The sequence below is a fragment of the Ananas comosus genome, linkage group 23 (assembly GCF_001540865.1).
Source record: "Ananas comosus cultivar F153 linkage group 23, ASM154086v1, whole genome shotgun sequence".
NCBI classification, from domain to species: Eukaryota; Viridiplantae; Streptophyta; class Magnoliopsida; order Poales; family Bromeliaceae; genus Ananas; species Ananas comosus.
In genome coordinates, this window is record NC_033643.1 from 2,115,396 (window position 1) to 2,139,234 (window position 23,839).

General features: G+C 32.2%; 3 protein-coding genes across 3 annotated transcripts; 2 read left to right on the forward strand and 1 right to left on the reverse strand.

The window, feature by feature from the left end:
- Window positions 6,589-8,766, reverse strand: LOC109728241 (probable E3 ubiquitin-protein ligase RHC1A). The gene is made up of 2 exons (XM_020258607.1): window positions 8,610-8,766; window positions 6,589-7,930 (listed from the first exon to the last, which is right to left on the reverse strand). Exon 2 carries the CDS (start codon window positions 7,852-7,854, stop codon window positions 6,856-6,858), a length of 999 nt encoding a protein of 332 aa, XP_020114196.1. The 5' UTR covers window positions 7,855-7,930; window positions 8,610-8,766; the 3' UTR covers window positions 6,589-6,855.
- On the forward strand, window positions 14,981-15,730 carry LOC109728379 (gibberellin-regulated protein 6-like). The gene is made up of 3 exons (XM_020258771.1): window positions 14,981-15,025; window positions 15,154-15,187; window positions 15,319-15,730. Exons 1-3 carry the CDS (start codon window positions 14,981-14,983, stop codon window positions 15,498-15,500), a joined length of 261 nt encoding a protein of 86 aa, XP_020114360.1. The 3' UTR covers window positions 15,501-15,730.
- Window positions 18,217-22,260, forward strand: LOC109728427 (NADH--cytochrome b5 reductase 1-like). Its single transcript, XM_020258827.1, has 9 exons — window positions 18,217-18,390; window positions 19,388-19,529; window positions 19,633-19,723; window positions 19,873-19,950; window positions 20,736-20,816; window positions 20,909-20,998; window positions 21,335-21,400; window positions 21,606-21,692; window positions 21,853-22,260. Exons 1-9 carry the CDS (start codon window positions 18,285-18,287, stop codon window positions 21,943-21,945), a joined length of 834 nt encoding a protein of 277 aa, XP_020114416.1. The 5' UTR covers window positions 18,217-18,284; the 3' UTR covers window positions 21,946-22,260.

Below are 23,839 nucleotides of genomic sequence, written 5' to 3' on the forward strand. Positions count from 1 at the left end.
TCTACCACAACGTTGATACAAAAGTAATGTATAATTTTAATTATTGATACATCATCGATCACAATATTATTACATTATCTCTACATTAGCAATATATCAATATCTAGCCAATTAAATTAGGTTATAGTACCGTAACAAATTAAAGTTTTAAAATCAAATTGTCACTAGCATGATAGTTTGAGGATCAAACGTAAAATTTATCCCAAAAAATGTGCTTTTCTTTTTTCTAATATAACATAGAAAATATATTGTAATCGATTCACGCAATCTCTCTATAATTTCAAACAAAGTCTTGCACATCTCTGCAAACACATTGCTATCTCCTAAACGCGACAAAGAAAATAATATAGTATGAGAAAGTCGGTGAAGGCACCATGAATTGACTAATGTATATACTAAACTTTAATAATCAATTATTATTAAATGAACTCACATGTATTAAGATAAAGTTTGAGGCAATTTGATTCATCTTCTTTTAGGCATTTTTCTTTTTTATATTGTTTTTTTCTTTTCGTTTTTTTTTTTGATGGTGAAACACCTCCCACTAATTAATTGTGGTCCTATGAAGAGCACCACACCCATCACAAACCCTACTTTTGATATCATCATTTATGATCATGAACAGTCACACCCAAAACATGGTGCTCATGGTGCCAACAAATTTTAGGACTTAGTATATGCCTCCAAGTATCTTTGATGTACCTATATATTTATACATTATTCTCTCTAAATTTATCATATAGTAATATTTTTTTATTGTTAGGTGTAGGCTTTATTCCGAATCGGCTCAAATCCTTCACATATTTTTCTCTTTCTTTGCCTGAACCAAATTAGATTTTTCATTTTTTTTTTGGCTCGAACTGAACTATATAGGTCACACCTCTGTATTTGATCAAACTATTTCTCTTTTATTTTCTTCAGCTGTTATCTTCCTTTATTGGCAAGATTAATCTCATCTCTTATCGTCGCTTCTTTTATCGTTGTTTCATCTTCTTTTGCTGCAATTTTTTATTTTTTTTCTAATTATACACCCATCATATAGCACGGTTATTACACTAGTTTAATCATAAATTGAACTTATTCGCTTATATAAGTAATAAAATTAATGACGTAGCGTTTTCGCACTTCGTTCACTTCTGCTTTTGTTTTGAACTGCAGATATTATTGATAAAATAATTAACAAATTAAAAAGTTCTGATAATTTTACTATGACAAACATCTAAATTAAAATTTTAAGCACTTATGAAACCTTCGCTGCGATTTACTTTACAATATATATATATATATATATATATATAGAGAGAGAGAGAGAGAGAGAGAGAGAGAGAGTGAGGCTACTATACTATCGGAAGCACGAAGCCTTCCGTGCTTCCAGCTCGTCTTCGATGTTGCGACTTTCGAATCGTCGATCGGCTCCGTTAAACTTGATCTAGAGTATTTGGAGTACCTAGAAAATAAATTTTATTATTTTTCGATATCATTTGCCTAGTGATCGAATGAGTTCAAAATCAACAAATTTCAATGGCCATAGTGAGCCGTTTGCAAGTTTAACGTTGTAGAAATATTCAAATCACGTGAAATTTTGATAGAAAATTCTTTATACTATATAAAACAAGATCAATATCTTTGATTTAAAATTTCAATGTCATATTATTACATTTTGTAAGATTTTTATTTTCTGCCGTTGATTTTGAGCCCCTTCGTTCATTAGGCAAATGATATCGTAAAATCATAAAATTTATTTTCTAGTACTTCAAATACTCTAGATCAAGTTTAACGGAGCTGATCGACGACTCGAAAGTCGCAACATCGAAAACGAGCTGGAAGCACGGAAGGCTCCGTGCTTCCGATAGCATAGTAGCCTCACTCTTATATAATATATATATATAGAGTAGGGCTACTATGCTCTTATGAGTAGTAGGCCTCTTCTACATAAGTTGTTTTCGTGATGGGGTTCCGAATCGACGATTCACTCCGTTAAATATGATCTAGAGTATTTGAAACTTCTAAAAATAAATTTCGTAATTTTTTAAAATCATAATAAAGTCCATCAAGCGGGCATAAATGAACGGTCGAAATCGAACGATATCCTAAAAATGGATGATCGGATCCTTCAATTTAAGATCGGATTATTGATCTTTATCTATATAGTGAATAGAATTTTCTATCAAAAATTCAACCGATTTTGATTCTTTTACACTGTTAAACTAACAAGTATCCTATACCGCCGTTAAAAATTATCAATTTTGTGAGCTTTTGATCGTAAGGTAAATGATTCGAAAAATTATGAAATTGATTTTTAGAAGTTTTAAATACTTAGATAATGTTTAACGGTATGGATCATCGATTCGAAACAATTTATGAGTACGGGGCGATCGTACTCATAGAGTATAGTAGCCGGACTCTATATATATATATATATATATATATATATATATATATATATATATATATAAAATGTGTAAGATGTGTATCTTATAATAAAGTGTATAAATTCAACATTTTTCATAAGTTAATTGTGAAGGATAAGACCTAGTCTATATCCAAATAATTCAAAGTGTGACATATTTATTAAAACTTATTCAATTTAAAAGCTTGATAATTTATATCACCATTCAGAAAACTTATTTTTATGCACACAAGTACTGTAAATCAGCAGCAATCATGCTTTTTAGATTCTTGGAATTATTGTTCCTTCTCCTTCTTGGGATCTGTCTAAGATCATTCATATGTCATTTTCTTAAGGCATAGGAAATGTGGGTCTATGGCTTTATTATCAGTCAATTTACTTCCTCTTCAGAAATTGAGGAAGGGTCAAAATAGCTTGAAGCAAAAGGTGGGAGGTGACAAGACCCCACTAAGTAAATAAATAAATAAAGAGATAATTGCTTATATACTCCTAAAAAGTTTACGACTTTCTAATTTACCCCTCTTAAAAGGCAAATATTAAAAATACTCTTTTTACGTTCCAACCTATTTCAAATATATCCCTAGAGTTAAAATTTATTAATAAACTCTGTTATCTGTATAAAATTACTATTTTGCCCTTTCAAATATACCCTTCCATCATCACCGACTTTTCTTATTTGCCCTTAAGTCAGGGGCACAAAAAGTATTTTGACTTTTGATCTTTTCAAATATACCCTTTTACCGTCACCAATATTTCTTATTTACTCTTAAGTTAAGGACAAAATTGGCATTTTATTTTTTTTTTAACTGTGATAGATATTTAACTCACGTTTAACCCAAGTTAACTTAACAAGGGATAACTGCGGGATATTTTGCAATAACGGTGGAACATATGAGGGGTATTTTAGAAAAAAAAAAAAAAGTAGAAATAAATCGGATATTTTCAAACGTATGAAGGGTATATAGGCAATTATCCCATAAATAAATAAATATATAGTATATAGTTTTATATGTTTATTCCTAAAAAAATTTACTTAAAGACATACTTACAAGTCAAAAACTAGATGTCATTTTTTCAATTACAATTTCAAATCAATAACGAGTGTTAGCAAATATATTGAATCTGGTTACTATATATTAACTGAATTTGATTAGATTCACCTAATATAATCTATTGATAATGCTATCCAATAATTTTGAATTTAAAAGCCTTTACAAATTATAGACTTAATTTTGCATACAAATCTAATTTTTGAATCATAGAGATGTCAATACATTATTTAATAGGGGATATTTATGGAATTTTACCAATAATAACATAATTTATTGCTCATTATTAAGAAATGGAGTTTGACTTTGGTAGGTGTGAGCATGGTGTGTCCTTTGGACTTGTATAAATTCCCACCACCACCATCACCTACCATCATTAGAACACACTAGAACTAGCAAAATTGTTAAGCAAAGGGGTTTTCTTGCAAAAAAAAATAAAATAAAATAAAATGATGGCTCAGAAGAAGCACTTCCTCCATCTGTTCTTAGCTCTAGTTCTCTTCTTCCTCTCATGCCTTTTTCTCCCTTCATTTGCTGCTGCTCTATCAAGTAATGTCATTTTTGTCTCATTATATTATTATTATTATTGGGTTTTCTTATATGCTCTTGTGCAGTTAATAAGTTGATGATTTAAGGTGTAATATTTTTCTTTATGCAATGGTTTAATTGATTTCTGTGATCTGTAATCTTATTTTTCAGGAAGCCTTGCATTAAGGAACCAAGATTCACCAGCTCTGCAAGTGCTTCACCAGGTTCTCTCTCTCTCTCTCTCTCTCTCTCTCTCTCTCTCTCTCTTTGAGCAGTGTTTGGGGATCTCAACATGGAATTATGGTTCAATAGCCTTAAATTTATTGGATGTAATCTTATGATTTGTGGGTTTATGATTTGTGTTATGTTTTGAAAAGATGGTATTAACCCCAACATTGATTCAAGAATTAATGGAGTCCTATTCAATTTCAAACAGAAAAAATAGGGTCATTTCCTTAATAAGTTGCAATATAATTTTGTAGATATCTCCTAAACTTAGTTCAATTCATGAGTTACATCAACATGCATGCCCTCCCCCAACCAGGCAATTTAAGGAAGTAGTAACAAATTTGTTTTTTTTGTCATTGAAATTACTCCAATTTGAATAGCAAGAGCATAATTTTTTTTGGCTTAGTGAAGGCAAAAGCAAAAACTGTAGATCAAAGCATTTTTAAAATCCAACTATTGCCTTTTGCAGTAGAGAATCAGATGAATAGAGAAGTCGTTTCAGAAGCTGAAATAAGAAGGAAAAAAAAAAAAAAAAAAAAACCCCTCTAATTGCCATCTACTTTTTCCATTATCTCAAAAATCTTTGTCCAGAAAAGATATCACTGCCATTCTCGACCTCCAGAAGTACCGACATCGTAAAGCACGGATTTTAAATTGTGTGCATGAATCAGAGGCAATCTAATCAGTCGTGTGGCACCACACAATAGGCATTGGACATGTCCTGCAGAATTTATGTACAACACATTAACATGAGCTTTTACTGAAGCAGGAAGCAAAGAACATCAGAGGCGAGATCGAGAGGATGGACATCGAGATCAACGACTACCCCGGGTCGGGCGCTAATAACCGTCATGATCCGAAGAGTCCTGGGAGAGAATAGAATCTTAATTAGCATACTTTTGCTGTAAAAGAGTGAGGATGGTTATTGTTAAGCTATAGCAAAATTAGATCTTTCTTTAATCTGCATATTATGTAATGTTGCTATGTACATATCAAGTAGTATTGGTTTTTGTATGGGTGTATACATGATTGTTTATTTTACTGCCACTTTACTGATAACTCAGCGGTTATGGCGACTGAGCGGTCGCTTAAAGATTGCAGGTTCGAACTTCCGTTACGCTTCTTATGACAGCTCAGTGGTTATGGCAACCGAGCTGTCGCATAAAGATTACAGATTCGAACTTCCGTTACGCTTCTTATCTGAGACTCGTTGGCAGTACTGATGAATAATTTGGCCTCTTCCTTTCCAAATATGAAGATAAGTTTGTATTCATGCAATTGTGGGCTCTTGTACATGGATAATGGACCTGAGTAATTTGTCTGATAAGATGTAGGAATGAAGTTGATACTGATATTCCAGAGACTTTTGATTATATTTGTCTAATCAGAACTTGTCAAGCACATCAGGATAACTATTGCCAGGTTGGGTTTTAGAACAAGCAATTTGCAGTCCCATTTGAGCATTCCAAAATTTGAGTTGTCCCACATCATTGTCAATTTTTGGTGCCATTTGCAATCCTATTTGAGTACAATTTGTTATTTTGATCTTAGTAATTTGGAAGTAAAAAATAAAACAGAAGAAAAATCACTCATCATAAAGGAGTTGAACATGTGAAGGAATGTTAGAGCCACCACCTCAAATTTATTCTGACACTCTTTGAAGCACAAAATAACAGTGGTTTTTAATTGTGTTCACCAACAAGCTTTGATGGATATATGTCAAATCAATAGCATTACTCATTTAAAATCTAAATATAAAAAAGAAATTATGTAATTGAGTTTATATATATATATATATATATATATATATAGAATTAGGCTGGAATACTATTAATAGCACCAAACTATTGATGCTATTAAGTTTCGGCTCTTGGATAAAAAATATACGGTCAGAATAATGTGGGTTCTCTAGGATTGAATGAGTTGTTAGTTGAATAGTATAATCTAACGGGTAAAAATAGTCAAAGCGTTAAATCTAATGGCGAAAAATTCGATAACACTAAACGCTTGATGCTATCGATAGTATCCCAACCCCCCTCTCTCTTTCTCTCTCTCTCTCTCTGTATATATATAAATGAACTCTTTCAAACTTCTATTGAACACTTTTATATCCTCTCCCTTGCAAAATAAAATGTGCAATAGCATCTATTCCAAAACATAAGACCTTCACCAAAACACTCATCATGAAGAGGTTACTCTCCTCACAAATACAGAGGAAAATACCAATTCAAATCCTACAGAGAATGTTGTTTCCCCAACTCCTGGAAGTAAGAAACAAGGAACAACATAGAACAAATTACGCAGCCCGTATGTCGCCATTTCGTACATACTAATCATCAAAAAACGAAACACGGTGCGAAGCGCAGTCGAATATAAGGCAAGGAAAGAAACTCATCCCAATAAAGTTAAGATTTAGGAAAGGATTATGTACAGAAGAAGAACAGCAGTATCAAAGCAGAAAAGAAGAAAAATACAGCTTCACAAACTTCACTGGATCTCATCGACAAAAGCGTGGCTTCGTGATATGTATATCGGAGTATATATACGACTATAACTCCGTGCCACCGTTTGATATCGACAAAGGCTAAACGACTTCAAGAAAAGATTGCAGAGATAGGAACTCGCAGATTCTCAACAGTGCTAGTTTTCCTCAGCAGTCGAACTACTCCCGTAAGTAGAAGATGACGATGATGGATTAGAGGAGGAGTTTCCTCCATTACGAGACCCCGATTGCGCGAATACCCCATTGAAAGGCCATAGAACAGGAAGATATCCTCTATTACTATTCCCTCCACTTCCATCTTCGCTACTATTACTCTCTACTCTCCTTCCATTGTTAGACCCATTTGAATCCTTTAACTCATCGGCGGGGAGCTGAAACCTACAAACGGGGCACGAACTATGCAGCTCGAGCCATGGCAAGATGCAATCTTTGTGGAACTTATGCTTACACGGCATCTCCTTCGCCACCGACCCCTTCTCAAAATCATCTAAACAAACCGAACAACTCATAACTTCGGCAACTTTCACCATAGGCAATGCTTCCACCGCCTCCTTCTTAGCGGGAGGTGTACCGTGACAATTAGGGTCGTTTTCCGCCAAATGTTGCAACAAGAGGTCGAAACCCGATTCGATAAAGTAGTTCCCGAACGGAAAAGAAGAATCACCCGAATTATCATCAGATCCGAACGATCCTTGGAGAAATATTGCCTCGTTGAGAGAATCGAAGGCGATCGCGCTCCGACCACTTCTCCTCTCTCTCGCTCTCTCCCTGTCTCTCCCCCTCCTCTCGCCCTCGCGGACCCCGCGAATGCTTTGTATCAGCTGGAGCATCGCAGAGGTCCTTGCTCGGTTCGCGGTGAAGTCGTCGAACTCGTGGTCGGAGTCGCCCTCCTCTTCCTCCTCCTCCTCTCGCCGGGATCTCGAATTTCTCGAAGAGACCATCCCCATCAAGATGGGGGCCCATAGAGAGAGGGCTCGATCGGATCGTAGCTCGGAGGCGGTTTCGACATCCTCGCGATCCAATTCTTCGACGAAGCCGCCGTCGCAGAAGGGGCACTTGATCTCGGCTTCCATTATCGGATTGACGAAGTCGGCACACACATGGCACCAGTATCTAGCAGGCAAAACTTCACCCATCTTAATTTCTCCTTCTCACTCCTCAACTCTATCTCTATTATCTCTAATCCACAACTAAAAAATGAGCACTCTTTAACTGCAAATACATAAAGGAAGAACCAAAACTGGTCAAAGAGGAATATATTTACTGAATCTGAGCAAATCTCAGAGCCTTCAAGCATATACAGAAACTAATCATAACAAAAAGAAATCATAAGAGCACATTTCATATATGAATTTCAATTACCAACAAGATCTACATGCAGATCTTTCAACAGATGAGAATAAACTTTACTGGGAAATTTACAATATTTTTAAAGGGTTAATCACTTCATAGCCCCAATATTTCACCAAAAGGGGATTCCTTTCCATCACCAACAAGAAATCCATCCAAAAGTAAAAAGACCCAGATGAGAAAAAATTCTAAAAAAAAATGATTTTTAATTCAGAATCTGAGATCTTTGATGGGAATCAAAGATTGGAATTTGATTCATGGAGGAGACTTCACAAATGGGTTTCAATCCAAAAGAATAGATCCCCAAGATCTCAATTAAACATACAAACAAGGGGCCCTTTAATTCCAACCATATCTCAACAAAAAAGACATAAATTTCCCCCCCAAAAAAAGAGAAAAATATAGATTTTACAAAGATCAACAAGGTCTCACAAAGAACCTATTTTTACTCTAAAATTACCCAAAAAAAGGCAAAAAAAAAAGAAAAAAAAACCCAAAAGAGCTCTTTGATTATGATTATGATGAGATGAGGAGAGATTACCTTTTGAAGTACTTCTTGATGATCCTAATTTGATTTTCTTTTCGTTTTTAGGCCCTCTTTGGTAGGTGTGGTGGCAAAAAAAAGAGGGAAAAAAAAAAAAAAGTTGCAGGGGAACATCAGCCAGATAAAGTCTACCTGTCTTCTTCTCTCTCTGCTCCTAAAAAAAGTTGATTTTCTTTTTTCTTTTTCTTTTTTTCAGGGGTGTACAATGTTTGGATAGCCCCTGTATTATCCTAATATTTCAATTGTCCCTAGATTTAAATTAAGTTTAGTCAATTAATAAAGAGTTGAATTAGAATACTTTTAAATTACTGGCTCTCCCTTAAATATAATTTTACGTCTCGTGAGGTTTTTTATAAACCAGATTTTATGTTTGTTCAGTATTTTTTATCAATCGTTCAAGTGATCTAAAAATGAATAAATTTCGGTGGCATTTATAAAATATTTAACGGTATGAATTGTTGATTATAAATGTTATTATTGGAAAATAACGTGGAAGTATTAAGGAGTTAATACTTTTGAAATTTTTTTAGCTCCATTCAAATCAATAATATCACTTATTCAGATTTAATAACCCAACCCTTTACTTCCTGTGATGTTACATATTTTACATTACAATCCTTTAATTTGTAACAAATTGATTTAAGTGTCAAATATTTTTAAAATTTTATTTTAAAGTTGTATGCTTGAGATAAAATGATCATTTTGTGAGAAGAATTAGAATTTCTTCTTTCCTCGAGGGGGACTAAAGTGTAATACATAAAACATTTGGGGACCACACAGTTGTGAAGAGTTTAGAATCTAAGTTGTGTAGGGACTATCCATACATTTTACCCTTTTAATGTAAAAAAAAAAAAAAAAGAAACAGCCGATCTTTAATCTTATCTTCGAATGAATCGCATCCTGAATTTTAAAATAATTTTTTAAATAATAAATAATCTGAGAGTTGCTGTATTTTAATTACCACATATGACTCTGATATTACTTTACTTAAATAATGAAAATGTACTCTCAAAAAATATCCTATTTATTTTTATAAATAATATAATATTTTGTACTTTACTATAAATTAATTACGCTATAGTTTTATGATCTTCAATAAAAAAATAAAAAAATAAAAAAATAAAAATAAAGAATCATATTTTGCCTCAATTGTTTGGTTATTAGCATTAGATGAATCTTTAGGACTATTTTCTCTCTCTGTAATTTTGAAAATAACTATTTTTTTTATTAGAAGGTAAAAGATTGGTAAAATATCAAAAATAAAATTGGTAAGATTCAAGATGATTGCTTAAAATTTAATTTTCAATTTGGAATTCCTTTGCCACATCTGCAGGTTTGTGAGTCAACACCATTTAAATATTTACAATATTCTTTGTGCCAAGTCATATATACACGTCATCATTTAACAACCATTGCATAAATACCGACTGTCCTAGAGTAAGTGGCAAAAGGTTTAGAGGTTGGTATCTGAGATTCAAATTCAAATTCTAATTAATTCATATTTTTAGTTAAATTTATTTCTAAATAAAATAAACGAAGCGGATAGTATGCTACTTATCTTTCTAAAAAAAAAAACAATCATTACATAAATCTACTAGTTGTTACTCACAAAAATATCCCAAACTTTAGACTTCGAATTTAAAATATTAAATTGCACGGAAATTGTATCATCTGCNGTTTTTTTAATATTTTAAGACTACTATGGGGAAAAACAAAATAATAATTCTCGATAGATTTTCGGACGACACGTAACTTTAGGTAATTACGATTGTTCATTTTACTGCAATCCTGTTTTCGTATTTTTTTAATTAAAATATAAATAAAACACCGGGATGTCTTTCATTTCGCATTAGCTAAGTCATTTTATACGTATTATAATATAAAGTATGTCTTTATTCGTAACTATAAAAAAATAGCATGAAAAATAATGTGTTGTGTTTAAAAAATGATAATCACGATAGATTCTGAATCAAACCAAAACTCCGGGTAGACTACGATACGGATATTTTATTTTACCTCAACCGCATTTTTATATATCCCTATATGAAAACGCAAGAGGCTATCTTGGATATTATAATATATGCCTTTGTTTATTTTATAAAAAGATAGCATAAAAGAGTAGCGTGCATTGCATTAAAAAAAGTGTTAGCGTTTATTTCGGTTTGAGATAATTTGTTTTGTCTCAACTTCATTTTCATTTATATTTATATATATATATATATATATATAAGGATTTGTTACATATTCCTTTTAAGTTGTTATATAATAATAGAAGGGATAATAACTAGCATGTTCTTCGAAACTTCGAAAATATCAAATATATTTATAATTGACCAAAACATTTTGATTATTTATAAAAAAATTATTTAAATATTTTCAAATCCTTAGAATTTATTAATGAGATTTGAAGTTTAGCAGGATAATTTCATAATTTCAAAATAAATTTATATATTTTTAATAATAGTGAGAAATAAATAAGTAAAAGTCATTATATAAGAATTGTCCATAGGCGCCGGATAGGAATGTCAATGGATCAGGTTCATGGCGAATTTTGAAAACTCAAATCCGAACCCGACTCCAAATCCGAATCCGAATTTGACGGATTTTAAAAATCTATATCCAAACCCGAATATGACCAAAAATCCAAAATCTGAAACCGAGCTCGAACCCGAAAATCTAAACCCAAAATAATTATTTCTCTTTTTAATATTTCAAAATATATTATATTAAATCTAAAATTTTAAAATACAACATCAAACATTACATACATATTATATATAATATAAAATAAATTCGAATTTGGACCGGGTAGAATCAAAATCTATATCCGAATTTAAATTCGTCGGAGTTTTGCTTTTGATATCCATATCCAAAACTATATAAGTCTATATCTATGTATTATTCGAAACTATACAAGTCTATCCATATCCAAAACTATACAAGTCAATATTTCAAAATATATTATATTAAATCTAAATTTTTAAAGTACAAAATCAAACATTACATACATATTATATATAATATAAAATAAAGTCGAATTTGGATCGGGTAGAATCAAAATCTATATCCAAATTTAAATTCGTCGGAGTTTTGCTTTTTGATATCCATATCCGAAACTATACAAGTCTATATCTATGTATGCTTAGTTTGGTATTGAGCTCCACATGAGACTATTAGATAAAATGAAATTGGGATAAAAGGATATAGGAACATACTTTTGCGTTTTCCACTCATCGCGATATACGGAACGCAATATTACATACGGAAACAAACAGAGCATTTCCTATTGTACTTTCTCACCCTACGTAACGTAATTTTTCCGTAATCCCAAACGAAGACTTAGTATCGAACAAATTCATTTTGTTCAGATTCGAATTGCAATAAAATTTCAGATATCCGCATCCACCGACATCTTCCGACATCTTGCAACCTCGAGTCTGCTGGAGTTGCCAAGTTTACGGTGTGTTTATTTCGCCCGATGCATGGAATTAAGTTGCTCAGTCCTCAGTACTCACCTCGTCGATCTATGAACATAAGCACTTGAAAGCAAACGATAACGTCGAAGATATTGCAAAATCGACTAATGCTGTACAACATCTGTAAAAACTTTTTAGATTTCGTATACGGCGCGCGATCGCAATATTATTTTCTACTATTGGTTTGGAATAAATGAAGGGATGAAATATAACTTTCTGATGTTTCTTTCTGTTACGATAAACGCACAAACGAAAAACAAAATGACAAATACAAAACACTCTAACCACAAGCAAAAAATAAATATAACACACAGATTTACGTGAAAAATCTTTTGCAAAAAAAAATCAATGGCGAGGGAGGAGAGAACTTCACTATCGAAACGAAAGGGAATACAATGTTCTTCAGATTACAACCGACCACGATCTCACGCCTCTAGGGCAAAAAACGAAAAGAAAATTCATAACGGATTTTGGATCCGATCCGTACCGCGGGGGCTCCGCCCCCCGCACTTTCTGGGGAATGGTAGTGGTGGGCTACGGGCCCGGGCCTGTCGGCTCGAGCCCTCCGCTATCCACCACAGATATTTATTTTTTCTTCACAAAATTATTTTCCAAATTTGTTGCACCGCGAAACTGTCGGCGAATCGAAAATCCGAACTTGAGTCGATAATCAATTTCGAGTCACATCTAACACTTTCAGTATAAGTTAAAAAAGATAATATATGTAAGACCCTTGCTTTTTTTATTCTTAACTTTTCTTTCTAAAATATGGATCCAGGTTTCACCATCCTCAGCACTATCTTAAAATTATTATAAATACTAAAATTTAAACCCTACCTTTTTTATAGTCGGTTAGGATCCTAACCTTCAAATAATAGTGGAGGATTTAATTATTTAGTATGTTGAATTTATGAGAGTAAATTTATTATTGTATTTGGGAGATAGAAAAAAAATTAATTATATCAAAATAAACAAAACTCAAAAGTACTAGTTATACCAACATAAAGCACTATAATAAATTTTACACCTAAGAACACTTTAAACAATAACTAGCGACGCTTTAAAACATCGGTAAGAATAACTTCCTGCACTAACAAAAAATTATTAAGTAAACATATCGAGAAAAATCTATCGATTCTCTAACATATCGTCAGAGACTTTTTATCAATATTTGATAAAATTATTTTTATTAACGACGCTTAATCTTGATGTTGCCACATGCTAAATATTAAAAATATTGGAAGATGGCGTTGTTTAAAAAACGTCATTTAAAACATATGTTTGTTATAGTAAAGTAATATTAAAAAAAATTAAAAAATTAATTAAACATAACTTTCATATAAATTATACTAAATTAAATAATAATAAAATAATTATATATTACTTGAGTTAGATTGGATCTACAGATTCGTCAATTCAATTGCCGCAAAACACTATCTAAATCTGGGTGGGAAAACAAGATATTTTTAAAAGTCAAAAGGATTGGTTGGTTGATTGATTGATTGATTGATTGATAACACAAATCGACTTCCCCCAAAATCACGTACGAAGCAGCTTAGTCCTTGCTCTATTTAATGGTACGTAACGCGCGTATAGATTCCTAATTATTGCGCATCTTAAATTCCCCATAACTGTTTAATCCCCGCATATTCGTGTCTTTTTTTATTTTTTATTTTTTTGTATTTTAACTTTTATCCATTTCCCTTTTTTTTTTTTTTTTTTCATTCGGCAATAAATGTTGGCTCATTTTCCGTACACTTGGACTATCTTTGACCATGGTTCACTATTTCAAAGTTTCCCGCCAATCTTCCATCCAATCAGAGTAGGCCACGTAGAACAGGCCCGTAGACCCAGTCCTATTCCAAAGCAGAGAGGTAATCGCTTGCACCCGGTGTACCATTTTGGTAGAAGATTAATATTTTGAAAAATCGAAATTTAATCTAGTAATCCACTATAGTTAAAGGGCACATAAAGATTTTAAAAAAAAGATATAGTGCCTATAGAATCTCCTATACAAAAAAGACATTATTTACTTTCTTTAATATTTAGTCTTTCATCGACACGGTTATCTCTGCTATGTCGATAAAATAATAAAATATTTGAAATTAGCAAATAGTTATACTGATAAAATACAAAATAATTATAAGTTCTAAGCATGACTATGTGTGACAGTATGAATGAAATTATATATATATATATATATATATATATATATATATATATATATATATATACATTTAACCATATATATCTCTCTCTTTCCTAACTTTGGATGTAGTCTTCTCTGGTACCACCACCTCTACTACTCCTTCTTTTCCTTGTTTCGTTGGTTGAATCGGTACCACCTCTCCTCTCCTCTCAACTCCTCGATTATACGTTTGTTTCATTTGTTTGAACATAGATGTTTATTTCTTCTCAATAAGTATATATATATATATATATATATATATATATATATATCTATGTGTTTCTATGTATTGTAGAGATCTCTCTCTCTCTCTCTCTCTCTCTCTCTCTCTCTCTCTCTCCCCCCAATTACTCTCCCTCTCCACCCCTTCCCTTCCCTGTCTCCAGTCTCTTACCGTACACCGAAGACTCGCCGGCGCGTGACGTGCTCTGTCTTCGACGAGAAAAAAAAAGAAAAAAAAGAAAAAAATTCTAGAAACAAACCGAAACCGCGCGAAAACCCTCTTTAATAATAAGGGACGTGAGCCACATATTATTCATCATGNTGTGGTGGTTAGCCGCAAAGTGCGGGGGTGCTTGTGGCACTCCGGCCATTGCTTTCAATTTTATGAACCTCTTAAAATTTTAAATAGGCTTCTGTATATATAATATATAAATATATATATATGTTTTCTTTTTTTAATTTTTGATCCATTGTATTCTTATATGCATGTATTCAAGGAGGAGAAGCTACTCAGGAAGGTCCAAAAGGTTTGTTCCCCCTCATCAACTCCCTTCAACTATATGCTTTATAATACTCTTATATTCATTCTAATTAATTAATAACTCTGTTTTTTTTTGTTTTTGATTTTGGTGGGTTGTTTAATTGTTACTAGCAGAGTAGGTACGGCTCCGGGAGCCTCAGAAGCTTTCGTAAGTGCTTGTTATATATATATATATATACACACACACACACACACCATGCTTTAAGATTCTAACACTTTCTGATGAATTGAATGGTGGTGATTAAATACTTTTTTTTTGGGGTGGTATGGTATATATAGAGTGCCCAGGTGAGTGTACGAGGCGGTGCTCGAGGACGCAGTACCACAAGCCGTGCATGTTCTTTTGCCAAAAGTGCTGCAGGAAGTGCTTGTGCGTTCCCCCGGGCTTCTACGGGAACAAGCAGGTCTGCTCCTGCTACAACAACTGGAAAACCAAGAGGGGTGGCCCCAAGTGCCCTTAATTATTTTATATTTTATATATATATATATATATATATATATTATTAAGAAAATAGTAGCTCGTGTGTTCTAAAGTTTTTAATTATTTATCAATTTTGATGAGTGGTTAGAGTAAGAGAAGAGAAATTAAAAAGAAATTAGATTTCTTTAACTTTTTTTTTGAATTTCTTTTCAAGCTAGGTTCTTGTATGGTTAGCATTACAGCAGTCCATGTGCTTCTAAGTTTTTAATTATTTATCAATTAATTGAGAGAAAAATTTTTTAAAAAAAATGAGTTTTCTTTTTTTGAATTTTTTTTAAAATTTTTTCTCTCAGTTTAATTATCTATTAAAATTGATTAATAATTAAAAAATTAGAAGTACCAAGGCTACTGTAATAGCAATGTAACCTTTCTCTCTCTCTCTCTCTCTCTCTCTCTCTATATATATATATATATATATGGGCATACAAAAACTTTTTGTTGGGTCATTTTTACTGTACCTTTTTAGACCCTCTCTCAATCAAGTTTAATTATGTCCTACTAATGTATGAGAACGGATGTAATTTTAGAAACATTTTGGGTTTTTTGGGGACTTTGTTTGCTGAGTTGGGCGATGCTTTTGGGCTTTTGTTAGAACATTAATTTAAAGGGGCTAATTAATTAACTGCTTAATCTTACTCTACTCAAAATTAGTGATGGTTTTTTTTTTTTTTTTTGAATGATGTTGGCTTAACTTGTGATTGTTATCAACTTATCATGAGTTGCTCGGCGCAGGGCATTTTGGATCAACTTATTAGTTGTTCAATCACATCATGCATTAGTAGATGACATAAAAAGAAAAGGATAAAAAACGTATATATATACGGAAAGAGAGTGAGCACCGGTACATGATGGTTAATTTGGTTGGAGAGAAACAATGTAATTTTTAGAACGAATGTGTCAAATTCGTTAGATAAAATCAACTGATTAGAGGCTGTTTGATTTTTCTGAAAAATGTCAAAAAAATTTTAGTCTTTATTTGTTAATTTCTTTTTAATCTTCGGTCCATTTGGTTTTAAAGAAAAATAACTTTTTATAAATTTTTTTTATAAAAATTTTATAAAAATTATGTTTTTATTTTTTTAAAAATTCAAAAAATATAATATTTAGGTCATTCCAAACAAAGCCTAAGGTTCAAATGCGTTCTAACTTTTTACACGGCATCGACCGTTTTTAAAATAAGTGGTAAAGAATTTGATGGTTAGTATTTGAGATTTTAAATTTAAATCTTAGTTGATTTATATTTATAATTAAATTTATTTTTAAATTAAATAAACGAAATGGGTAACTTTTTTTTTTAAAGGTTGGTTGGTTGGTTGGTTGGTGAGAACGAAGACGGATGGGGAGCGATTGCCCACCCCCCTCTTCTTCTCCTTCCTCGAAATCATCGCCTACGCCTAGTCCACCGTGGACCAGTCTCTTAAAATACATTCCTAAATTTCCAAATTAACCCTTCGGCACCTAAGAAGTTACAACTTTGGACCAGTGATAATAACATTTCATATTTTTTGTTATTTAGAAAAGATAAAAATATATAAAATTTACTTTAACTAACACATTTTTGTATCCAACTATTTAACCTTTAATAAAAGTTTTAATTTTATTGCATGATATTTTAATTTATTTGATTTGAATCAATTAGTAATTTTTAATTTTAAAATTGGAATGTATCGTTTATCTCTACAAACTTAGTTAATATATTTTATACAGTTTATAGAAATATAAAATTTATTAAAATACGTAATTAACTTAAATTCTATATTTGAAGAGTTATTAAATTACTTAAATCTAATAAATTGAAATGTTAAATAATCGAATCAAAATAGTATATAATTCAGATAAATTTCATAAATTTTTTACTTTTATAAAATATTAAGTAATGATTTTCATTCAATACTTCATTAGGAGAGAAGCTACCTCTAAGCGTTTCTAATGAAATACTTGATAAAGAAAAAAATTATAATTTTTTTTGTGATAAAAAATAAAAAATGAAATTTTAAGGTCTCAAACTAGGGTCTCAAACTAGAAGCTTTGACTTAAAATAAAAAAAATGATTAAAAATTTAAAATATTACTTTGATAATATTGCTCAAATAATGCTACATTGAATAATATTATATCCCACAACACAACAAATACATATATTTAGATTTTAGAAATCTCTACGTCCAAAAATAAGATAAAAATATATAGACCCTATTATGCATAGGCTTTCTGAAATTTTACCCTTCACTAAATTGTTTTTCACCGTTAACGTCTAATTTTTAAAAATTAAGTTATTTTGTAATTAAAATTAATTTAATTAACAATTAATAACTAATAAAGTTGTTTAATTTGGTAATTTTTTTTACTTATTTAAATATAAAAACTTAAATAAAGAAAGTAAAAGTTGAGAGAGTTTTAATTTTTAAAAATTTGTTGAGGGGCCTTTTTCTAAATTATCTATAGCTGTGGTTGCATCCATACACTTTTAACCTTAAAAAACAAAATAATGATCAGGTTCCCGAGTGACGTGGTAGACCAGGTCCACCAATAATCCATTTACCTCTCTCTTCCCAAAGAGCTCTCTCTCTCTCTCTCTCTCTCTCTTTCTCTCTCTCCTCATCTCAACTTCTCCTTTCCCACTCACTATTCTAATCCCACCTACCCAGTTCATTTTTTATCCTTATAAATAAACAAATTTGTCGACCAAACCCTAATCCCACGGAGAGGCGGAGAGGGAGAGGAGAGATTTGATTCTGAGGTAGGAGACGATCCCCCGTATCTCGATGGATTTCCTCCAATACCACGGCGCCGAGATCGTCGGGATCGCCGTCGCCGTCGTCGCCGTGGGCGCCGCCGCGTACTACCTCTACCTCGGCAAGAAGCCCAAGGGTAGGTCAAAGGAGAACCCCTCGATTCCTTGCGAGAGATACCCTGTTTGGTTTGATGTGATTTGGACGACTAGGTTGAATGAAACATTTTTGAGGTTTTGATTGGATTCAGAGTGATAGATTATGTCGTTACTTGATTTGTTGGATTGGTCTTGTTACATGCTAAATGGTTTGATGAAGGTTTGTAGAATAAGTAGTAGTAAGCATTTGATTTTTATTATTGCTATACCTTAGCATGTACTGGATCACATTTCATGTTTTTGGCATTAAAAAGGGAAACTTTTGCTTACGTTGTGGTTAAAAAAAATTGCGGCAACAAATCCCCTTTCAATAGGAAAAGTAAAAACTTGAGGTTAATTTGGCAAAATGATGAAGCAGATTCTGTGAAAGTTATCTAACTAGGCTTTTAATGTTTTTACAAATTAATGCTTCAATGCTTCATAAAACACAATTAAAGGTGGGTCCTTGATTGAACTGGAAAACAGAGATAAAAGCATGTTTTAGTTTTGTTTGGCGTTATAAGAGTGAGAATTTGGGCATTGGGCAAGTCAAAAGGTTGGAGCTCTATAAGTAGAAGTTCAAATTTGAAGTTTCTGCTTTTGCGTTGGTGCAAAGCTGTTGGAGGGGAATTTAAGGGGGAGAAAAAAGCTGTTAGTTCTTCTTCGAACAACTCTGCTTAACCGTTATCTGCAGAAGCTCGACCCTGGCTCAACGGCTGTCCTTTACTCTCCTATTAATGGAGATGATGTTGTGATACTGTAATAATATGTGAATTGCACCTCTTTCCTCTAGTGTTATGTATATTTTATTTGTCTTTTAGTTGCAGTATACAACAATGGATTTTGGCTTTCATATTTTTCTCGTGCTGGTAGTTAGCGAGAATTAGGATTGTCTTTAAAGAGCAATCATTCATGTCTTTCTTGTGCTAGTGGTTAGCGAGACTTAGGATTGTTTTTAAGAGCATATATGCTTCTTTTATTGACATGGTATTCTCTCAGGTTGCTTGGATCCGGAGAACTTCAGGGATTTCAAACTTGTTGAGAAGAAACAAATTAGTCATAACGTGGCTAAATTTCGTTTTGCTCTTCCCACGCCTACTTCTGTGTTGGGTCTCCCGATTGGGCAACATATAAGTTGCAGGTTGGATTTCATCTTGTCCATATGCTTCTTTTGTGTACGACACAGTTTCTCTCTGAACTACTCTGAAGTTGTTTCCTGCGATTGTAACCTGTTTGAAATATAGAGGAAAGGATAGCCTTGGTGAAGAAGTAATCAAACCGTATACGCCAACTACATTGGACTCTGATGTCGGGTACTTCGAACTTGTGATAAAGGTGAATACAAACACAAGCTGTTTTAGTTATATTTCATAATGATCTTTAAGTTTCCTGACAAAGTTATGTTTAGATGAATATTTTTGAAACTAGTGAAATGGATGTTTCTTTTATTTGAATTTTGGATCTTAGTTTTCCTCATCGTGTAGATGTATCCTCAAGGGAGAATGTCGCATCATTTCCGTGAGATGAAAGTTGGTGATTATTTGTCTGTGAAGGGACCTAAGGTATACTTGTTTCACTTTGTTAAGTATTTCATTGTTTGTGCTTTTTCATAAAAAAAGGCAATTGCGAAGTTATTGGGATATTATTGGCAGTAATGAAGATTTTTAATATCTCTTGAGGATACTCTTAACTCCTGTATTGTTGATTGATGACATATCTATTAATACAGTTTTATTACAGTGTGATAGTTGAGTAAAGTTTGCTGTATTACTATTGCTCCCTTCTCTTTATAATTAGTGACTCGCTGTCTTGCTTGATCTTGAACTCTGATTTCAAAGGATTGTATGCATAAAAATTCAAGTCAAACTACTGAACCTCAAATAACAACTTGCTCAACAACCATATAGGCAGTTTAGCAGAGTCAAACTACTGAACTTGAAAATTATCCTTTATCACTGACTTTTGAGACCAAATTCAGATTATCATACTGATAGGTTAAGAATCCAGTCTCACTGGGAGTCACATTTTTTATACATATATATGTTAGATGGTCAAATATAAATTTTGTTTATTCAACTACTTGCTATGTCGCCATCAATCATAACCATGATTCTTTCGGCACTTTGTAATGGTTTGTAATTTTATTTGACCATTGAAATGTCACAAGTTGTTGGTGTGTTATCATTAAATCGAAGGATCGGTTGACAGAGTAAGTACAATACGCAATTCTGAATCCTGATGTTTGCCAACTTATGTCAAGGCGTATGTTATTTTTATTTGACTTTTGAAGCTATTTCATGCATGTTCATCTGCACAGTTGAGGATTAATTAAATTTTGGTCTTCCAGGGACGTTTCAAGTATCAACCTGGGCAAGTCAGGGCTTTTGGAATGCTAGCCGGAGGGTCCGGAATCACTCCGATGTTTCAAGTAAATATCATGTTTATGTATAATTATGTTTTTATGATGTTGTTATACCTATTATCTTTCAATTGATAGAATCACATCTTCTATTTTCTTAGGTTGCGAGGGCAATTCTTGAAAACCCGGTAGACAACACAATGGTTTATCTAATTTATGCAAATGTGACATATGAAGACATCCTTCTGAAGGTAATTTCCCCGATAAAGACAGTTTCCTTTTTTTTTCCATTTTAAATATTCATGTTAGGATGCAAGGAGTGAAATATACCCATTTACCATCTACTCGAGGATTGAGTGATTCCATTACAATTGTTCTATGAAAACAACAATCTTAGTAACCCTTTGTGCAGTTGCCTGCGATGACTATGAACAGATATGTTGTGGTAGTTAGCTGGATGGATTAGTACAAAAGAATATGGGTGTATATGTTGATTCAATAGTAAAATGGTGGATTGGTAATTTTCTATTTTTCAAGAATAGTCCAATCTACTTTTTACTTTATTAATTTTATAATAACTTTTGCAGGAGGAACTGGAAACGATGGCTGAAAACTATCCCAACCGCTTCAAAGTATATTTTGTTTTGAATCAGGTCCTTTCTTCCTTCTATTCTCTCTATTAAATTGCGGGATATGTAACCATATTGTCTCAGCATATTTATATCGAACTAATATATGCTTTAGAACATTGATTGCTAGATGCATTTTTCGGGTCCAATCCTTTTTTTTATCTAAAGACTGGGTGAAAGCCAATAAGTTTCTGCCTAATAATTTTCGAATTTGTTCTATGTTAATCAGCCTCCGGAGAATTGGAACGGCGGTGTTGGTTTTGTATCCAAGGAAATTATTAAAGCTCATTGCCCCCAACCTGCATCTGATATCCAGGTATATCGAAAAGTTCAATTAAATCTTAAATTTGCTTTAGAACAGATGCTTTTTTACTTCACATAATTGTCAATTTTTTTTTGTTTTGTTTTGTCGGTGAAATAATTAAATTACGAAAAGAATATAAAGAATTAATTAGGATTTGATTCGATTTTAACAGATTCTGAGGTGTGGACCACCTCCCATGAACAAGGCCATGGCTGCGCACCTGGACGAGCTCGGATACACAAAGGAGATGCAGTTCCAGTTCTAAATTTTACTCCTTTTTTTTCTCTTAAATCGATATAAAGCACTAAAATAATTGAAATTTGAGATTTTTCTCTGATGATCCTGTGAGATCTTCTACATCTCTGTAACGGAATTTTTGAAACTTCAACCATTGTATTTTCACAATTTGAACTGAAATATTTATTACACGTCCTAAAAACCCTCAGTTTATGGTAGCGATGCAACAAAAAGTGCAACACACTTGTGGGGTTTGTTAATTTCGGCCTTGATCGCGTGTTCCCTATTATGATTTGATTTGGTATTCGAGTAAGCATGAGTTGGCCATGAATTTTATTTAGAAGATTCATGAGAGAAGTACTTTTTCTTTTTTTATTGTGGAGAGCAAACCACAGATGTTTCAGAAAGCTCTTGACAATTAGCCTTCAAGGAGCCTTTCTGATGGGGTGCCCAGTTGATTTGGCTTATTGAGTCAGTTTCTCTATTTCGAGAAGCAGTTAGTTGTTTGATACTCTCTGAGGCAACGCTTTAATGATTGATGAATGAAGGTTTTTTAAAGTTTTCTCTGCTTCGGTTGTTCTTCTAGGTTCCAGAAGTATAGGTTTTAATTTAGAGTTTTTGCTGCTGTGATAAGCTATTATTATACTAGGTAAATTGCTAATTTGGTCCTCAAATTATGAATCAGATGACATTTTGGTCTTCAAACTTTAATAATATGTTATAATTTCTTACTCGAGCTTTGAGAATTGTAACAATTAAATTCTATAATTAAATTTAGTTGACTAAATATTAATGTATTGATAATGTGGAAGTAATATAACAATGTTGTGATTGATGATGCGTTAATAATTAAGATATTATATTATTTTATTTTTATATAAATAATACGTTAATATTTAGCCAACTAAATTGAATTATGGGACTTGATTATAATAATTCTAAAAGTTTGAGCTAGAGATTGTAATAAATTGAATTTTGAGGGCCAAAGTGTTAACTGACTCATAGTTCGAGGATCGCATGTGCAATTTACCCTTATTGAATAGCATTACTCTATACTCCAATTAATAATAAGTATACATGGAGCCGAATTAGGCTACTATAGTACAAAGCGCTCGGTGCCGTTAGGTTTTCGATTTCGGATGGAGAAATGTATGGTTAGGATGATAGTGATTTTTTAAGATTGAGTTGGTGGTTGGTTGAATAGTATAATTTAACAGATAAAAATGATCAAAAGAGTAAATCTAATGGCATAAAATTCGATAGCATTAAGCACTTGGTACTATCAATAGTACAGCAGCCTGACTCACATGGAGCCCTTCCTAAATAGGCCATTTGAAAAATATGAACTTTATTTGGCAGACATCTTTCAATTTCTATATTTTTTATTCAATTTATTTTTAAAATAAAAAAGATAAAAACATATGGAACTTATCCAGACTATGGATCATTTGAATTTGTCTGCCAAATTATTCAAAATTTCCATTTTCTATCCAACTTCTAAATGTTTTTTTTGATTTGAGTCAACTAACAGCACTTTAACTCTAAAATTGAAGCTAATTACTTAATTTAATTAGCTTATAATTATGTGAATGTATAAAATATACTAATTAAATTTATAAAAAATGACCGATTCAAATTTAAAGTTAAAGTATCATTTACTAATTCAAATCAAACAAATTAAAAGATTAGAAAGTAAAATCAAAAAATTTAAAAGATTGGATAGTCACATCCAAATGATTCTAGTTCAGATAAATTCCATATGTTTCTAACATAAAAAAATTCATTAAAATCAACCGCATCACTAGCCATTAACTCGTAACGAAACTTGTATTTTCATTAGCCAAGCGATTACATATAAAATTGAAGTAGAAGCTCACAAAAAACAAAAAACTTTTTTAAAAAAATCTGGGACCCCTTATCAA